Source organism: Falco biarmicus, chromosome Z (assembly GCF_023638135.1).
Source record: "Falco biarmicus isolate bFalBia1 chromosome Z, bFalBia1.pri, whole genome shotgun sequence".
NCBI classification, from domain to species: Eukaryota; Metazoa; Chordata; class Aves; order Falconiformes; family Falconidae; genus Falco; species Falco biarmicus.
This window is the reverse complement of record NC_079311.1, coordinates 35,698,641-35,719,232: the sequence shown is the minus strand read 5'-3', so window position 1 is coordinate 35,719,232 and position 20,592 is coordinate 35,698,641. Positions and strand designations below refer to the sequence as shown.

At 35.1% G+C, this 20,592-nt stretch overlaps 1 protein-coding gene across 3 annotated transcripts in view; it reads right to left on the bottom strand.

The window, feature by feature from the left end:
* Positions 1 to 3,711: 3,711 nt before the first annotated feature.
* The window catches only part of LOC130143072 (long-chain fatty acid transport protein 6-like), a 39,981-nt gene continuing 23,100 nt past the window's right edge, over positions 3,712 to 20,592 (bottom strand). Inside the window, exons 5-10 of one of the 3 annotated variants that reach the window (XM_056325646.1) lie at positions 19,642 to 19,833; positions 11,530 to 11,620; positions 9,558 to 9,756; positions 8,931 to 9,028; positions 6,832 to 6,962; positions 3,712 to 4,801 (exon numbers count right to left, since the gene is read on the bottom strand). In XM_056325646.1, the coding sequence (XP_056181621.1) occupies positions 4,625 to 4,801; positions 6,832 to 6,962; positions 8,931 to 9,028; positions 9,558 to 9,756; positions 11,530 to 11,620; positions 19,642 to 19,833 (888 nt within the window). In that variant the 3' untranslated portion in view covers positions 3,712 to 4,624. Of the gene's footprint in view, positions 4,802 to 6,831; positions 6,963 to 8,930; positions 9,029 to 9,557; positions 9,757 to 11,529; positions 11,621 to 19,641; positions 19,837 to 20,592 lie in introns of all 3 variants that reach the window. The other 2 variants (XM_056325645.1, XM_056325647.1) reach the window with 2 other exon arrangements.

Sequence of the window (20,592 nt, the reverse complement as noted above, 5' to 3'; positions counted from 1 at the left end):
CCCCCACTCGGCGGTGGTGCAAGCACCCATACCATCTTTTCAGAGAATTTTGTCATCCTCTGGGGTCTGGGCGTACTTGCTGGGGTGAGGGTACAAAACAGGAGATGTGTGGTTTTCATGGTCAAGCAGATGCAGCGGTGTTTGGGTAAGTGTCCGTGGTCCGCCAAAGCCAGATATAGACAAGTTCTCTACAGGGCCTCTGTGTCCGTTTGCGGTCAGCCAGCAATGTTGAGACAGATAGTACAGTTCTAATAACGTCCTTCACAGTTATCTTCTGCTGCAAGGCAGCAATGCAGACTGCTTTGTTACATTGCAAAAGTAATCCCTGATCATTTGATTTGACCTGTGTCTGATACAGTCTTTGGAGAAAGAAAATGACGGCTATTTTGGTAAAAGACTCTCAAACTGTGGAGAACTTGTGGATTTATTAGGGATACAGGAATTTCATTTCACTCTGATAATGACATAGTTTATTTAAAACTAGCATTGCCATCTACATCTAATCTATTTGTTAATTAAGGATATAACGTGTAAGGTATTATAGCCTGAATACCAGGACACAATCTGATAGTCTTCTGATTTACCCTTATGACAAAATTAGTTATGAGATACTCTGTCAGTTACTGATGGTACTGCTGACAATATACATCACACTAAAATTATTCCTAAAATTACTGCTAGTCATGTGCAACTTTCTTTGGCTGTCTACTGAATCTTTGCCTCTAATTTTACTGTAAATAGCATTTTTTGAGATAGCAAATTTTAAACAGAAGGACATTATTTGCTTGAAATTAGTTTTGACTTAATAAGTTTCATAAATACTGGTATGTGTCTTATAATTTTGCTGTGTGTGAGAATGCACATCAGATTACTAGTTGCATTATTAGCTGTGGACAGGCTAAAGAAAATGAATCACCACTTTTTATTTTGAAGTAGGGGGTCTATTTGTCTATCTTCCCATAGCCATTCAGTATTTTTAATTTTCAAAGCGCCAGCAAGACTGCTCCTCCCTTTACCTCTTTTTTTCACACACACAACCCCACACCCCCACACCAACGCACGCACCCACACACAGCAAAACGAACTGCAGAAGACATTTTATGTCACCTGCAAGGAATTTGTAGGTCAATCAAAATACACTCTTCACAACGGCTGTTGCAGGTATGGGAATGCTGGTGGGAGTGTGAGGGAGAGCTGAGGTGCTTCATCTGTTGAAAAGCTTACCTGCCTGACTTGGGTGAGGGCGATAAAATTCATGCCATGATCTACTTAAGAACTTTGTCATTTTTTATCATTTCCTGGAGATCCTGAGAAAGATTTATGAAAACTAATCCAGACTATAACTGTATTAACTGTACCAGTTTCACTGTACCAGATAAACTCTTGCAGAATTTTACCTTCCTTAAAATCCAATCTCATTTTTTAAAAATAAATATTTATTTCATCATTGACCATCCTCAGTTGCAGAGGAAAACTTCAACATATATACACTAAATCTAAAAAATAATTATTTTAATCTCTCTCTGCTTTTTCTAATACATGAAGTTAGCAGTGCAGCTCTGCATCTACAGCCCAGCCACCCTCAGCTGCCTCTTTAGCCCACCACACATTAAACTTCCCAGGCAATTACTGGGGCATAATTTTGCAGTGACACTCAAGCCCTCAGCCATTCCACATGTTGGTCCAGGTATAAGGGTAGAAAAAAACGGGTTGGTCCTATTTTCTCATTCTTAAAGGAAAACCTGTCCTGGTGTTTGACATGAACATTATTATTATTCAGTCTAACCTCAGTGCCAGTTCCGCAATTTACATATCCACAGGAAATGTAACATTTTGCTCCAACACGGTTCAGTGCATCTGCCTGCACCTAACCTAGCGGCTAAAAGAAAACTGCTGGATTGAAAATAGTACACTTAGAAATTCAGAGCCTGTGGTTCTGTAGATTTTCCCCTTTATTATTTTCTTGATGTCATAAGCATCCTATCTGTTGAGATAGTGGACGGGACAGGACTCTTCTATTAGCCTTTGAAAAGGGCAGATTGCCCAGGCTGTCTTGGTTACAATAAGGCGTTACAGGGGACTAGCTGAAATTCTTTATTTCTCTTGTGGTCACAGCTGGGAAGTAACCCCCTGCAGGCTGCTCACGCCAGCCAAGTTAGGAAGAAACCTGCTGCTACTGCTACTGAAATATACCACAGAGCTCAGAAACACCAACTGGCTGCCACCGCAGTGGACAGAGCCTGAAAGTTCACATACATGTGTCTTTCTTCCTCTAATGCTCGCTCCGTCCTAACCACTCCACGCAGAAGCAATCTTCCTCATCTTAGATAATTTACAAAATAAACCACTGAATGATGACACTCACAAACAGGTATGTGGGGTTTTTGTTGTTGGGTGGGGTTTTTTTGGTTTTGTTTGGTTTTTATGAAAAGGTATTTACTTGTTTTCTTATCTTTTTTTTTTTTTAAAATGTGTTTCCCCCCCATTTCTGTTGCATCTAATTGGTAGAACTTTTTCACTTTTCACTTACAGTACTGTCAGATATTGTAAAGCAAAATAAATCAAAAAAGTGGTGACTGATACCAAACCCGAGCATTTGATTTCATTACATTAATTTATATTGTTAAAAGATTAAAACATGCCACTGTGGATCGCAGGGTACCATTTTTTTGAAAATTATTAAAAATATATTATTTGCTATAGGAACTGCATAATTTTTACTTTTGTAATAAAAGAAAATGGATCCTGAAGTATATTCAGCACACAGAATGAAATGGGTGTAAGAGAGAAAATAGTTTTGATTTGAACAACCAATCCTTTGCTCAAAATTACACTCTAACTTGAAAAACTGGGTGTTAACTTTATGATAAATATTTGCTTTTTAAATTTGCAGTTCTTGACAGGAAAGTGCAACTGTCTGCAGAACACAGCAGTGGTACTTCCATCTCTCTGAGTAAGGACCACCCCACACTCCCCCACCCCAGATTTCTGTCATAGACAGCCATTTGGGGAACTACATAAAGAAAGAGATATAAAAACTGGGACTGCTCAGGAAGTGGGACGCCACAGTGACCCCTTCCATCCTTACCCAGCAGTCCTCTCCTTTCTCCATTACGTACTTAACAATTACATGAACATTTACAAGAAAGCATGATGTTGGTCTAAGCACTGTTTGGTCTTGCTGCTTTTTAAATTTCAAAATTGCAAACTTGCCTACTTATACTGGCAGTCTCATAAAGAATATGGCATTCAGAAATATAAGGAAGCTATGGATCTTTGTATATTTTTACTGCATCCTTGGTTTGGGTTTTTAAAGAAAATCGTTTTAAGTGATAATCAGAGAACCAGAAGTTGATAAAAGTTCTAATGTCCAGTTAAATGAACAAAGTAGAGACAAACACGAAAAGATAGCTAATTTTAAAAATTATTTTGCATCTTACTCTTGTTATGACAGCCTGGTTTCATAACACAGTTATGACAGAAGAGAAACTTATGATGCCCAGTGTTGAAGAAAGTCACCCTTTCAGTATTCTACAATACTGCTTCTGGCTGATCAAAGCTGACATCAAGATCCATTAGAGAAGGACACTGTGCAAGAAGTGTATCAAAACAGGCTACAAAACAGACTTTATGCAGCCAGACTTAAATAAAACTGAGACGGTATGGAATTTAGTTTAAATAATTTTGTGCTTTATTTTAAACCTTTTAAAAAGCAATGCATTAAAACGTATGATTTAGAATTTAAAAATTTCTGCTGTATTTTATACTTGTAAAATAACAATCTCTAGCAATCATTAATAAGTGTAAGGAAGCTATCTGTTAGTCAATATGCATGACATAAAGTGCTGTAATAATTCTTTTTATGCTACATAAGCAATTTTCATCATTAAGTGTGCGCTTTTTCTCTGCCTATTGATGATCTGCTGCTAATGTTTTCAGAGAGGTTTGCTGTCTTCAGAATCTGACACTCCAAAAAGCCAGTTCAACAAATGGAAGAGCATCGATTACGACAAAAAATCTCAGCAGTGATACTAGTATAAACCTCTTTGTCCTGGGTTTGTTTGGAGGGCTTTCTTCTGGTTCACTCTCTTTAATCTTACGTTCCATCAGAAGTCCTCTGCAGAAGAGTTGTTTTTTCTTGCAGTCACGGTGAAGTCTTTATTTCTTAATATATATATTCAGAAGTATATATAAAATAGAAACTATCTTTAAAAAAAAAAAGATGTTAGTGACTATTTTCTCTCTCTAGAAACCACAACTTGTGTCATGATATCTTTATACGTAGGAACTTTTTTTTACTGTTTCATACCATGTAACATTCATGTTCATTTAGTATTAAGAAAAACTACCAGACTCAGCATTTATATTCCAAATTTAAGATAAAATAGATTTCAGTCATGTTTTATGGGTAATTTACTTAGAAATTGGTCTGAACAGGTAAAAATGATTAGGAACAATAATGATCAAGTGAGGAAAGACACATTATATATATGAACGTAAATATAAAGTATTAATAATAAAACCAGTATGATTCTGGATAACTATGTACAAATACTGGTAATGCTACTGTTTTCTCACACAGTAGCTTGTACAGATTGTCCCTTCATAGCTATTATTAGGTTAATTACAGTTTCATTTTCCCAGATAAGATCATCTCATATACTTCTTTGGTTAACAAGACATATGCTTTCTTAGACTTATCTAAAAAATAAAGAGGATCGGTAATTGTAGATGGATTAAAACCTTCATCCACCAGTCGAAATTTTTGTTGTTTGAATGTGCCAGTGCTTTCCATTTTTTCCTATAGAAGAGAGAGATATCTATTATTCAGTAGAAGAGTTTCTTTTATTTTGCTTACATTGACGTTCATTTTTTACGATCTTACTTGATATAAGGTTAATACTGTTTATTCTCATTATGCTGGAAAACTAGAACTTTTGTGCTGCTGTGGGCCATCACCTGGAGACACAGTGGAGAAAAATTACAGCCCATTGCTTTCTGCATCACTTATCATAGCCTCATTTGGTGTAGCCCCTGCCTGACCTAGCTTCTTCATTTGGGTACATTACAGAACTACACATCGTAAAGAATCTGAGAGTAAAAACTGTCATTATCAAGAACTTCCTACTGATAAAGCTCAGGAAATTCTCTATATCTATGGTTATTGCCACCTGAAATAAAGGGTTGAAAGAATCACATACTAAATCAACCATACTCATACTCACCCAGGTCCAAATAAAGGCAGATATTTAACATATATTTTACAATGTTTTCAAGGTCCTCTTCAGTTTCACTGTGTCCCTTGGAAAAAGCAGTGGGAGGCATCTCTAGTGAGACTTTTCTCTGTCCTCCCTGCCTCTTCTGAGACCCATATTATGACCTCTCTCCACTGTGTTCTCCTACGCCTTTACATTTTTACATATATGCAATCACCAAAAACGAAGAATTGTTATCCCAAACAACTCGGAGAGCTACTGTATCTACTCCAGATCTACCTTTCATTTGTATCTACCTGCTTTGGTTGGTCTAAGAGAAGTTCTGACATCTTCTAAAGTATGATTACGTGTCAGATCAAGCTCAATAGGTTTTTAATTTTTTCCCTTTAATTTCTACCCACTACCTTCTTTCTTGGTTAATGACAGCAGTACTAACAGCAACTCATCTGTAATATAGGCATTTAAGTTCTAATGGAAGTTCCAGATACTTGATATCGAGGCTATATCAAGGGTTCAGATTCCTTCTGCTCAGCACAAAGTTTTTTCTGTACATCTGTATAGCAACAAATCTAGACTAGGTTCTCATCATTTCATAAACTGACTACGGCAACATTCTCAAGTGTAATCTTGCATGCTCAGATCAGAATTCTGCTACAAAAGGCATCTTCCTGGATTTATGAGATACAGACATATATATATACATATACATATATTTCAATTTCAAGGTCCTTCACAGGAAAAAAGCTTTCCTTTTTCCCCCTTTATCCTGAATCTCCATTCAATCGCTGAATGGCCGAGGGAACCAACTTACCTTTTCAAACTGATTATTTTTTACATCTCCTGAGACTTAGGAGTCTTCTTTCATAAGCATCTTCAAAAACATTTTTCTGGTTGCCTTTGTCATGATGTTTTCAAAACACTTACCAGAAATGAATGCTCATCAGACTTCACGTATTCTGATGATCAGAATTGCATGTTTTCTATATGTTCTCTTTTTTTCCTAGCCATCTGTAGTCCATTTTATTACATTTACATTTTTAACTCTTTGGGAGAGAGTTTGTATTTTTTTCCAAATTGGACAGTCACTACAGCCAAGTACTAGTATACAACATGGATCACTTTGATGATTATGGTGGTGACAATAATAATGTACATTTTTAATTCACCTTTTCAAATGCTTTAAACTTGTCATTATATTACACAGCAAATAACATTTCTTCTATTGTGCAGTGTCTCCTGCTCTAGCTCTACATCTCTCTTCTCTCCTTTCTACTGAATAAAATGGATTTTAAATTATTTTCTCCAGATAGAATTGTTCACATTTTACTAATCTAAATCTTTTTGTTTTCCATGTTCATGCTTCTAATCTCCCTAAATCCTTTTGTATGATCTCTATCCTTACTCATTTGTACAATTCCTCCCATTTTAACATAATCTGCAAATTTTATTGACTTTTTTTGTAATTCCTTTCCCAGGACTCAATGAAGACAGCAAATAGGACCAGTTCTAAAACTAATCAAGTCATATACGAACAGCATTTTCTGTTATTCATATAGCATTCTCTGTGTTCAAATTATGTAAATGCTATTATGCACTGTGCAATAATGCAGCTTACCTGGACTCTTAAAAAAAGAGGACAAGCATAACTTGGTAGATAGGTCACCACTTGCTTATACATTTGCTCCAAGTCTAATGATGTATTCTGCTTTAAAATAAGAGAGGCCATTCCTGCTTTTCCTTCATGATCTGGGGGAAAGCAAGTGAGATGAGAATTTTGGAACATGAATAAAGTTGACATTTTAGTGATGAACCTTGCAAAAAAGAACTGTAGTGCATTAATAAACCTAAGTCATATACCATCTTTTGATTTTCAGCAACGCTGGAAGATTACATTCATATTTTATATGGTATTACATATATTTCAAGATCACTCAAGTGATATTAAGCAATAATGCTGTAAATTAGTTTGTCAGGTAAGAGTAAATGGACTCCCATGATCAATATTAATACATGTGGACAAATATTAACACCATTCCTCTCTCAAAAACAAGAGTGCTGATCCTCCTTCCTGGATTCACCAATTATGTCTTCTCTTCAGTTTTAGGCTTTCTCTTTTGCCAGTACCTTCTCTCAAAACTGTGGATCTGAATGTTGTTAACAGACAGAGAGATTAAGTTCTTACTGGTTTGTCTGGAAAGAGACGCCACTGTGGGCCTATGGGAAAGATCAAAATGAATAAAATGCAAAAGCAATCAAAAATAACTGCACACTTTAACCATCAGCTAGTAATACCAACAGAGACATTCTGCCAACCTTTTATTTTGTCTCCTTTCTATTTTTTTTTTTTTTTTTTTTTTTTCCTAATGCTACAAAATCTGCAGGGAACTTGATTTGTGTATGTTTAAGAGCAATTATCCAGACAGTTGCATAAATCTGCAGGTAAATCTATAGGAAATTAAAAGCTCTCATATTTTGGAGTCTGATTTTCAGTCAGTCTTCTTTATTATGATCTTTTTTGTTGTGTGGCTTCAAAGTAGAGGTAAATGACACCTTTTTCACATTTTAAACTCCTCTGTCATTTTGTGGTAGGTTTACCCTGGCCAACAACCAAACATCCAGCCAGCTTCCCACTCAACTCCCTTCTCCCATGGGACGGAAGGGAACAGAAGAGAACCAAGAAGACTCATGTCATGGATCAAGATAGTGTCAGTTTAATAGGGAAAGCCAAAGCAAAACCAGGACTTCTTTTGTTATTTCCCATCATGAGGCAGATGCCCAGCTACTTCCTACAGGGCAGGGCCTCACTCAGCACATGCTGTGGTTGCTTGGTAAGACAAACACCATAACCTCAAACATCTCATTCTCTTCCTTTCCCCAAGCTTTTATTACTGAGTCTGTCATCATATGACATGGAACATCACTTTGACCAGTTTGGGCCCACTGTCCCATCTATGTCTGCTCCCAGCTCATTGCCCGCCTCAGCATATTTGCTGCAGGGGAAGAGTCTTGACACTGTGCAAGCTTTGTTCAGTAACAGCCAAGTGTTGGTAAGTTACCAACACTGGTTTAGCCACCAATGCAAAGCACAGGACCATACAGACTCCCATAAAGAAACTTATCTCTATCCCAGTCAGACCTAGTACACATTTTGAAAAAAGATCTAGCATGAATGGAAATTAAGCCCAGGTGATCTCATGAAAATTAATTAAAAAAAAAACCCAAATACCCACAAACCATTAAAAAGGAATTAATGCATATTTTTTCATAATATTTTTTTCTCTTTGTTTTTCACTTTGTCCTTATTTTTGTAATATGCGGATGGTTTATGAGGTTAAGTGAAATAAGACAGAAGAATGTCTTCATACACTTTCATTTAGTTTTACTTTAATTCTTACCAAGGCAACATTTTATTTTGACACATGGATGTATGGATTTTCAATGGATGCAAATTTAATAAATCTTTAATCTAGATTATGGGGCTATCACAAATTCATGAAAGATAACTTCAAAAATACATATCACTGCACACATAATGCATGATTCACTGGCTCATTCACAATCTGGTGGTATTTTCATTATCTACATCTACACTTTAGCTAGGTATTAAACAGATGACTCAATCAGAAGTGATTCCTATGTTTAAAACATTAAATAAAAGTTATGAGTGTTAACAACTAACCTAGGGGAAGAAAGATACACAGCTAAAGCTTTTACCTGGCACAGACACACCATACACATTTGCTTCTTGTATAAAGTCCAACATTACAATGACATCAGAAACTTCTGTTGTTGCAACATTCTCCCCTTTCCATCTAAAACATGTGAAAAAATAATTTAATCCCATGAAAACATGTGGACATGTCGTCTGTAAAAAACATTAACTTTAGTAAGAACTCCATTTCAGACTATCACCCCAAATTTATTCCCACTTATCGTTTTGGTACCTACAATGAAAGCTTATCAACATCTGCTGTAATCGTTTTCAAAATTTTGACATGTATCGAAACGTATCAAAAGTGACCAGTCTACTATTTGATACAGTTTTCTCCACTTCAGTATTCAACTTGCTTGCAGCAAAACCACCACTAGTTAGTATGTTTATTGGAAGAACGGTTCAAAGAGCTGTAATTCCTACAAAACATTCTGGAAATGAGCTATCCAGCTCTACAGCAACACATTTTAAAAAATTAAGCCCCTACAATTCACTTCAAGTTCATTACAAACATTATTGCAATAGTAATAAACTGAACACTTCTGGTTGAAAATTAACAGAACAATATTATTCTATATTGCATGTCCATGTCTTTAATGAAGAAATGTGAAAAGCAACAATGATTATACCTGAAGGTATCTCCAATCCTGTCCCAAAAATAAAGAAAATTCTCATGATCTTGAACCATTAGATCTCCAGTATTAAAATAAAGATCTCCCTTCTTAAATACCCCGCTGAGTAATTTCTTTTCTGTGTGTTTCTTATTGCCAGCATAACCAAAGAAGGGGTTCTTCGCATTGACCTTGGAAATGAGAAGACCAGCCTCACCTATATAGAGAAGTTGAAAGAATGTAAACCTAAGGTATCACTGTACTCTTCATGTACTTTACATTAATAATAATTTGGTACATATGATTTTACAAGACCAAGAACCAAGTTTGGCAGGGTTCAGTACGTAAGACCCAATAACAAAAACTTACCTGTTTCTACTGCTTTACAATTCCTGTGGTCACCTCTACATGCAAAGTGACCATAAAGACACACCACAATATTGTCCACTCACATTCCCAGTCTTTTGTATTTCTTGCTAATGACTCATCAGTTTTCTCCCAGAACTGTCATCTATCAATTGTGAGTTCACTAGTAGGTTTACTACCCTATCAAATTGCACACTTCAAATGAATACTATGTTCCACTCCCCATACCTGACTAAATTTCCAGTCATGTCTCAACTTCATCAGCTTCCTACTGAAAAACTAGTGTCAATAAAAAGCAGGTGTTCAACCTAGGCATTAAATCCCTATTTAGCCTGATTTCAGAAGTTTTGAGAACACTTCTTAAGAATTTTCATTAATATGATATGGCATTATTGCTTTCTTTTTGGATTAGAATATAAAAGTTTAAATATTTTTTTCCTCATAAAATAAGGCAAGATGGGGATAGGCTTAACTGGTTATGCATGCAGAGTATCAGGGGTTTAGTTTGCTTAAAGCAGAATACTTGTATGAACACCTAGCCTTTCTGGAAGCACATTCTGAACAGTACAGCAAAAGGTTACATTACTTTATACCAGAGACAAGAATTATAAGTATGAAAATACATAAAAACATGTCCAAAGGTATACACAATTTGTAATTTAAGACTGCCTCCTCGTAAAAAGGCTGTCTGTTCTCCATCAGATGGTAGTGTTTAAGGTGAAAGCATTTCTTTCACTGACAGTGTCATTGCAGCCATGATGCTCTGAAGATACAGTTCATGGGTAAGACAAAGTCTACAGATACAGATAATACTTTTTATTAGACTGATTGGTATAATTGGAAAAAATTAGACCAGGTGTCTAATTAGAGCTTGTGTTCCCTTTACAGGTCCATCTGACATTCCTACAGTTAATTTAATGTCACATTTTGAGGACTGTATTTTCCTGAAAGTACCCATCTTTGATTAAGACCTGTTACAGCATCTCTTAACTCCCCTAAAAAATCTGATTCAGCTCCCTGTTAAAGCTGTCTGCTTTTCTGACCTTTTATGAGTTTTTCTCGCTTCAGCTTCCAGGCGTTAACTACAGCTGTTACCTTCCTACAGCACAACAGAGATGCTTCAGTATCTGATGAACAGTTTGAAAACAAATACCAGATAAGTATTTTGAAGACGGCTATAATCAAGCAACCTCTTACAAAAAAAAAAAAAAATATATATATATGCAAAAATTGGTAAGCTTAAGTCACTTAGTCAGGAACACTTACTCTCACACCAAAAAGCATTTGCTCTAATCCACCAGTCTTTCTTTAGGCAACTATTTCACTGTGTCAACCTCCTTTTAAAAAAACAGATTTCATTATCTACATATTCAGAGCTAGTATCACATCATCACTTTTGAACATTGCTCTTCTGTGAATATATCCACAGATCTCCTAAGTTCAGAACTGGTATGTTTAATGTTCTGCCTTAGATCACAGATCATATTGCTTCTGTCAGAGCAAAGAATAATAGTTGATGTTGGCATAGTACAGTAACACAACAGCAAGTCTCCTCAAAAAAATTCCCTGGAGTATTTGTATTACAAAAAAAAGGTCGTTATATCCTATTAAAATACATACTTACCTTTCTTAACTTTTTCACACCAACCATGCTTATTTCTAATTGGTTCATCTTTTTGGAAATCATACTTGATTAAATCAAATGGGAAAAAAAGCTAAAAAAGGGAAAAAGGGTCATCAGTTATTTGTCTACACAGTGACACCTGGTGGCAGCAAATAAAAGCAAAGGAATCTTTACTCCAGTCTTGCTCATCTAAAAGTAGAACATAGTTTCATTTAACACTAAAAATACTCTGTATGTAAACTTAGACCATTTTCCTGGAGGTAAGCAACATCAAAACATTTTTATATCTTGTAACTTTCAAAAATACTTGGTGAAGACATAGAACCATAATTTTGTTAATTTTCTCACAAGTTATGGGATCCACGTATCAGTGGAAGAGCCTACGTGAGTCAGGGTAACAGAAGCGTACCTGGAATTCAGCTGACATTTAATGGCGGTGGCTCATACAAAAAAGTGTTCTTGGGGTCTTCTAGCACCTAAAACAACTGGCAGAGCAAAGGCCTAAATCTCCTTACAAAGGGAAACCTACTTCCCATTGGCCTATACTCTTGCCTAACTAGCCTCTGTTTTTCCCTTCAGGCTTTCTCACTCTGGCGTATGGCCTTACCAGGAGCACCACCAGCAGGATATGTACTCCCATGTCATTTGACATAGTTATGTAGCTGTGCATGTTCCACAGTTATGTGAGTGTCAGTTCTGCATTCTTCTGAAGTACTGTGAACCTTGAGTCCTGACACTGCTGACCTAACTGACCTCCTGGTTATGTTTCACAACTTGACTTCCTCTTGTATAAAGATCACAGAGAATGTGGCTCTGAGTGAGATGAAGGAGAAGGCAAGACACTCTTATCAACACTAGAAATTGCAATACTTTTACTCTCCAATATATATGGTCTGACTCTTATTTCACCTCATTTTTCTACTGTGATATAAATCCAAATAAGAACTTTGAGAGACACTGAAAGATAATTATATGCCTGATACTATACAGATCACTGTGTTTGCAGTTATTATCCTAAGGCTTCAGTCTGCCCAGCTTGGGATTCTGATTTCCCTTTTCATATAGTACATTAGCAATCTATTTAACAACTAGTCAAACCAAAATATATAACCATCTTCTCCTGGAGAAATCTTAGCAATCAGAGAAAACAATGTTAAAAACATACAAATCTACAACTGCACTCCTCACAACAAAGAAATGCAATATAATTTAAGGATGGTGTTATGAAAGTGATTGAAGGGCAGGATGTTAAAACATGCACCTATTTGCTTTTCAGCAGCTAATTTGTGTGAAGGGTTGCATAACTTTTTTATCCTGATTTGAAATGTCGCTGCAGCTGTATCACATCATTTTCTTTTCAAGAAAGTCTGAATAAATAGCAACTTGAATCAAACATGAAGCACACAATTTCAGCCTCATTTGGACAAACTTATTTAACTGAGTCTTTTCAATGTTCATCACTGTGTTTTCCTTCTACCCTAGGTCTGAAACAAAAAGGTATTTTTAACAGTTGATCGAAGGAACAAGGTTAAGAGTGCAAAATCAAGCCATGATCCAAGAATCGAACACTTTTTGAATAAATGGAAGGGTTGTGCGGTTTTTTAATACTTACAGATCTATTTACCAAAGTCAAGAATTTGAGAGCCAAAAAGTTCACCTTAATTAGAAAATAATCGTATTATTCTTGATGAACAGAATGGGAGGTGTTTATAATAAACAGAAGTAATTTTTTAAGAGTATTTTCTTTGGGTGTCTACATTTAATTTTCACTTTCTTTTTTTACATTGGTATTTACTTACTTTAATAGGTTTCATGTGACAGACCAAATGCAATGAAAAATAAAAATAATAAGAATGAAATGGTATAAAATGAAATGTTATTCTGACATTTCTGTGTTTAATTAGAACAGCAGTGTGCCCTGTTCCATTTTTATCTGTTCATTCCTTCTGAGCTCAATAGCTGTAACTTGTCAACATATTAGTCTGTCTGATGCATTAAGTTGTTATAAATACTTAGAAACTTAATATCTGAGAACTTTTAAAAACTGCTGAGACTTTTACTATTTAAGTTGCTACATACATCTTTTTGTGCCTGCAACTTTAGAGTACTAACTATGCCTATTCCAGTTAGCTTTTTGAAATAACAGTTAAGTAAATACATAATTGAAAAGAGAAACCACCACATATTGCATTAGACCTGCGTAATGATACTATGCCAGTGTACATTCTGTGTAAACAGCTGTCTCTGTGCAGTTTTCTTTTCCTAGTAAATACTAGAAAATGAAAGCTCCAGAGCAAAACATTTAGTCTGGGTACAGCTCTATATTTGTTTTATCTCATTATTTAACGTTTATTAGAAAAGAGTACCTGAGCTGTTCAAGCATTACCGTATTATTTTCACAGAGTACTTCATGCAGCATTCGTAATTTTAATCTACATTTTACTCCCTAAAGCATTACCTAAATGTACCAAACAGCAATCATCATTTAGCTAGCTGAAACTTAAAATGAGTTAAACGGCAACATTACTGTCTGTTACTATGCTGCCTGCATGTTATCTAAGAGTAGCATCCCTCCCCCCTTTTTTTAATTGACTGTAAACATAACAGTTTAAACATTGTTTTGAAAATAGTTTTGAAATTCCTGAAGTTTCAACTTACAGTGAATGCTCACAGAACCTTCAGTAGAGAACAAAGATCACAAGCTATTGCTTCTTATTTAATTCGCTTTAGAGATGAGATACTGCTGAATTCTCTAGGAGAATATGTGTTTATAAAACAAAGCATTACATTTATGAGATTTAGTTCCAATCATCTTAAAAAAGTGAAATGCAAGAAAAAAACTCTGGAGCATAGTATCACCATGTCTTATAAATGTTGTTAAAATATACTAGTAATGCCTTATTTATACTCTAAAGAGTAGATGTATAGGTCCTTTGCATAGTTTTGTTAGCCAAATTAAAAAAAAACACAAACAAGAAAAAAACACTTTTAAAGCTATGCTTGTTAATAACTGAATTACCACATATTACAATAAAATACCTTGGAATACACTTGAAGTAGCTTAGATTATTTTAGCTCAAAACAAGACAAAAGAGCAGAAACAACACAAATTTTAACTGCCCAATGAACCTGAGTTTCCACTGCTTGGATTAACGCATGCCAATGATCTTCCTGTGAATCTAGTTTTCCAGGCTTTAAAGATCTGCTTAAACCTAACTTCATTTACTTTTAAACTCAAAAAGTATCTCTTCTACCACTTAAGTTCTATGACTGTATGACAAAAATGTGTATTACTAATTGTGTTGCTGTATGAAAGAAAAAGTATTTTATGTGTTGAAATTATTTATGATTTAAGGTTTAAATGTTTCTAAGCTCAAAGCAGATTCTGACTCATACAGTTCTGAGTAAGAGATCTTTACATTTCTGTAATAAGGTGTCTTAAAATAATGAAAAAAATACATTTGTAAATAAAGTTTGGGTATTTCTTTTACATACTGTTTTTTCAGGTGTATTTGCCACAGACTATTTTTAGTCCATCTTACAAGCTCCCTTGGGTCTCATTAGTCCCATTCTCCTATTGCATGTTCTCTGCCACTACTCAGAATTTATTCCTGTGTAAGAAAGATATTTTGATATATATTTATTTGATAGAATGACTAAGAGTCTTAAATTTATATACACACATAACGTATGCCATATATAATAAAATTCATCATTAACTACATACATAGGTATTCCAGATGTAATATTAAACAGTCATTTATTATATTAATATATTGATTTGTATACTATCTTCTTTGTGAAACATTTTAAGTTTTACCAACTAAAAGGCTTCTGCTTTTCTGTTCATTGACTGTATATGAACATCTTTATTGAAGGATTTATTTGTATACCAGTAATGCTTTCAAGCATGTGAAGTGATCCCTCTTATATAAAGAGTACAGTATGAAAATAAGTGCAAACAAGAGAACTGCTTCGAGTTACCATCTCACACACAGTGGCTTCTTGGATGTCTGGTAACTGCTGTAATATTCATCTATTTCTTCCCATTAACTTATGTCTTCCAAATTATTTATGAAAATGAATATGTTACGTTGAATTTTAATATTTATCACAAATGTTTTTCCCCAACCCTTGCCAGCTGCTGACAGAAGTTACTCTGTACAATCTGAGAGCTCAATTTCTCTTTTACAGCTCTAACTCGTCTGCATTTTATCTTTAGAAACTGTGCCATTACTATTACCTGCAACAGAAATGCCTTCCTATTTCTTTTACTTTTTCCCTGCTAAAAATATTATCCATTGAACCTACTTGCTATTATTCCCACTATACTCTCATTATCTGTATGCAAGGGGTTTTATACAGCATTTACTTAATTTCGACTGCAACTATGCCAGTAGAAAGAATGTAAGTTTCTTCCTTTTCCTTTATTGTTTCACATATATAAAAATACAAGATTCTTTTCCCCTTTCTCAGTTCTCTTTCTATTCACATTTTAAGACATAGGTGTTCAGGAAATCTCTAGCAAGTATGTCTATCTCATCATATCACCCCATGTGTCAGAAGAATGATGTTCAAAAATTGTTGTAGCATTTCTTTGAAGAAATGAAACTAGGAACTGGATGACTGGTCCTTGTCTGTGCCATTCCCTGCTTTCCAGCAGGAGATACTTTCCCTTTCCAACTTCAGATCATTAATGGGTCATCAAATTGGAATTAAAGCTGCTCTCCTTTACATCTTGCTAGATGTTCAACGGATGTCATTCAGACAGAAATAAAACAAACACAACACCTATACTCAGAATGCGATGTTTAATAATATGTAACCTATATAATGTATTTTAAAAAAAGAAACACAAAAAATGCCTGAAATAAGTTCAAATGAACTTACCTATGCCATTAAAATACATCGTTTGTGTCACAATACTCATAGATTGCAGAGTAATCAAAAACACATATAAAGGTCCCCAAAATTATGTATTTGGTTAAATATATTCTTTTTTTAAAAATGGAAAACCACTAAAACATATGTCTTATGATATTTTCAATACTCCTCCTCTCTCTTAACCTCATCTAGACTTTTCTGAAAATCCACTATATCTAAGCCCTTGTTCATGTCAACACTATGTTTCAGCATACGAGGGAGCTAGCTGCTCCTGCAAACAAGTGTCATGAAGCAGACTGAAGGAACTGCCATCCAGAGGAACTGCACTGGTGACAGAAGCAGAACCCCATAGTTAACAGATTGCAGAACTGTTAATTTGAGACGTTTAACTATTGCAGTATTATTAATATGCCATATTGTTCCTCTGACACAAATTCTTTCAGAGAGACTATGTATGGCGCTAAACTATAAAGGCTCTGAATCAAAACTTTATGAAAAAGCTCCTGATAGAGCTTTGGAGTAGTCTCTGAAACCTCCTTGATTTGGAAGAGATTTGGAGCAGTTCTATCTCCCCATAAAATGGGTCATACAATCTACTCACTGACCTGGCTAGACGTAGCATGCCCATGTAATCAAGGCAAAGTAGTTTGCACTGAATCTGGTTTTCAGTGACAACCTTCATTCTTCCTTCAAACTCCACAGCCACACAATGCCGAATGTATATATGTTGGCAGAACGGTTGAGAGCCAGCACATCTAAGGGCCCTTGGGGAACAGTAGCAGCTAAATATTGAGCCTGATCACATATAATGTGCTTTAGCTACTTTCCTTATCACAGAAACGACAGAAATAACTGAACACTTACTGTAGATTTATCTCTAGGGAAAAGAGAGTATTGAAAAAGAATAAAATTGATTTCTGGTTCATAAAGTATCTTAGGGTCTTTCCATAACCATACTCAGTAAGCAAAGGGACAACCCATAATTATCTTAGCTCACTATACTGGTATTTCCATAGACTGTAACAGTTTCAGCTTGGAATAGTATATACATTACAGAAGAGGTGTCTAGTGAGATCAAATATTCAGTTACAACTGCATTTGTTTTTTAACTGTGGTTTACATGAGCTATTTTCTGCAGTGACTAACTCAAATCATAAGTTCAATCATTAAAGAGGAAAAAGTAGCATGTTTCTTCTGCAGAAAAACCCAAAATACTAATCTTCCTTTTGTAAACACAAACAGTTTAAGTAATTGACTTACAAAGTGCCACCATTAATACAAGCAAAACCCCCGTAATACTGGATTAATAATACAGGTAATTAAATCAATAAATATGCAATTTCAAGTCTAATCCTTTATCTGCTGTAACCTTTACATGGTATTTCCAAGAGGTTAATGACTTGTGACAAAACTCTGTCAAAAGTTCTAAAATACTGAAAACAAGTTTATTCAGGTTTGGAAAAAATGTAGAAATTCACAATTTCATATGATTAGAAAAAAGTTTTAAAATAATTAAAGGATGTGGCTTAGAAAAGTCTGAAACAATTAACATCAAAATTAACATCAGCTCTGAGGTTCCTGGTTGACCCACAACTCCCTAAATTCCAGATACCTGGTTTCCTGTAGTGGAACTGTACCCTTCCAGAGACACACACTAGCATCAGATGTCCACCGTGCATACGACAGAGCATCAGTCATGTAGAAGAGAGAATGAGCAGAGTCAGTCTGCTTAAATTCCTGAGCTCTCAACAGTTACTGCAAAACACAGTAGCTCTTGTGGTGTTTTTCTAAGTGTTTCCAGGTTCCTCCCTGCAGTTTGGGTTCCTATCCCAGAACTGAAGAATTCCTCTGGCCCTGAGCTGTAGTCTGCAGTGAGTGTAATGTGCTGATGCTGTATTGAAGTTGTGGACTGTGGAATGTATGCTGCCTAGAAACCTGTTTCAACCTCATCGGAAGATACCTTCCATATATTCCCAAACAATATTTTTACATCATTCTCTGAAAAAAAAGTTTTGTCAGGACATTTTAGTATCAGTTCTCCTCACAAGCACAAAAGCCATGTAAGTCAGCAGGATCTGTATATTTAAATAGGTATCTCAGTATAGGTAGGTGTCTCAGTTAATTTGCAAATTTTAGGCAATGTGTGTAGTCCTATTTATTACAAGAAGAGTAAATGGAATAAATAACAACATAATGTTAAATATCTAGTCTCCCTGCTAGAACGCCTTGCGAAATAATCTGTCGTATTATTACCTAAAGCCTGGTGCATGTTACTTACTGCCTTCTTAAAACATCTAAGAGATGTTATTCCTAAGACACAAAGGGAAAAATCTATCTGTGAATTTCAAGCTGAAAGAAAGGATGAAGGAAAAGCCACCCTGTGTGGTATAAATAACATGTACTCCTCTTCCCCGAGACATGTAACTTCCATTGTCAAGGCTGATGAAATACAAAAACCAGATTCTTGAATAAGCAGTGAAAAAATGGTATGTTATCCCTAGCTTTGGTAACCTAGAACAAATCAAATAAATACAGCAGACTTGGTAGATAAAGGGGCATAGAATTTTTAAATTAATACTCTTGGCAATTATTGTCTATCCCAATTACTCAACAGTGGTTATATTTGTATTGCATTCTCTTTGAAATTTCTGAATAATGATAAAGACTAGAAGTAGTTTGAGTCATGTATGTTTACTTGCACCTAAGTATAAAATAACTCTTAAAGGTATATCTGCCTACATGTTACTTTATTACAATCACTATTAATTCCCATTTATGCCAAATATTTACATAGTAATCTGCAATATAAATATACTCTTTGGAAACAGCTCTGCTCTGTAGAACACCAAGTCAGATCAGAACACTTTTATGTTTATTTCACAGATGATGAGTTTTTAGGTATTAAATCCAACTTTCTCTTTTGTTCTTTAATATAGTAGAGATTTGAAACGATACTCAGAACCTACTAAAAACTGTCAGAAGAGGAAAGCCTTTTTGACTCTTGTGAACTTTAAGAAAAATCTAAGTGTTACTGCTGAAATTATAACTGGCTTGCATGTTAAGCACTATCTGCAATACTCTGGCAATGAAGATTTTGCAAAGGCAATAAATAAGTTAGAAAATTTACCTTGGACTTCAGACTGAAGACCCATGTCCTGTAGTCAAACTAAGAAACACATTTACCTTCAGCACTCCCTTTTATAAATTACAATTTAAATAAATAGTCACCTTATAAAAGAAACTGGTGCGTCCAACAGATCCAATTTTTCCTGTGTGGTTCATGAAACAAATGTTTCCTTCAGTAGCACCATAAAACTCACAGATCTTAACAGTACCAAATCTGTCTAAAAATTCCCTCCATACATCATTTCTCACTCCATTTCCAACTGCTAGTCGGACTTTGTGATTTTTTTCTCCTTCCTTCTGTTAAAAAAAAAAAAAAAAAATTGTATTTGATTGTTTCACAGATGGTGGGGAAAATGTACTTTCTTTAAATATGTTAAGTACAAACAACAAAAAGAAAAATAACAATTAAGTTAAAGAAAGCTGGCCTAGCTTGCCTACAGCTACAATGTAGCAAACTGCAGTCAAAAACCTTTTACTTGAACTTTGCTTTTGAACAAGCAAATTATTTCATGAATAATGGCTACATTAATTTACATAAATGCTTCCATATTTTAAAAGTTGTATCATCTCAGTCTGTTTCCACTCAGAAGAATCCGAAAACTGGGAAGAACAGAGAAAGGCAGGAATTACTTCTGTCAAGGGATTAAAGTCAGCAGAGATTAATAGCTACTTCTTTGCGTCTTCAGGATTACTACAAGAAACAATCAAATTTCACAAAATTGTACTATCTGTTCCTTCCCACACACTGCACATGAGTAATCGTCTGCCCTTCTTCCACTATTAAGACTTGTGAAGTTTTGTTCAATGTTACTGGGAGTGACCTTGTGACCTTGGGTCTTTACTGTTGTCAACACCCATGTTTTATTACAAGAAGCACAACACTTATGTATTCATCCAGTTCAGTGAGACATTAATTTTATGAATACGTACCCAAACCTTGTGATTGCATGGAGCACCTTTAAAATACAATCAGATTTAAGTTGAAGTATCAGAAGGCAAAAGATCTGAACTATTGGTTCATTGTTGTTTTTAATTTCACCTGTTTTAAAATAA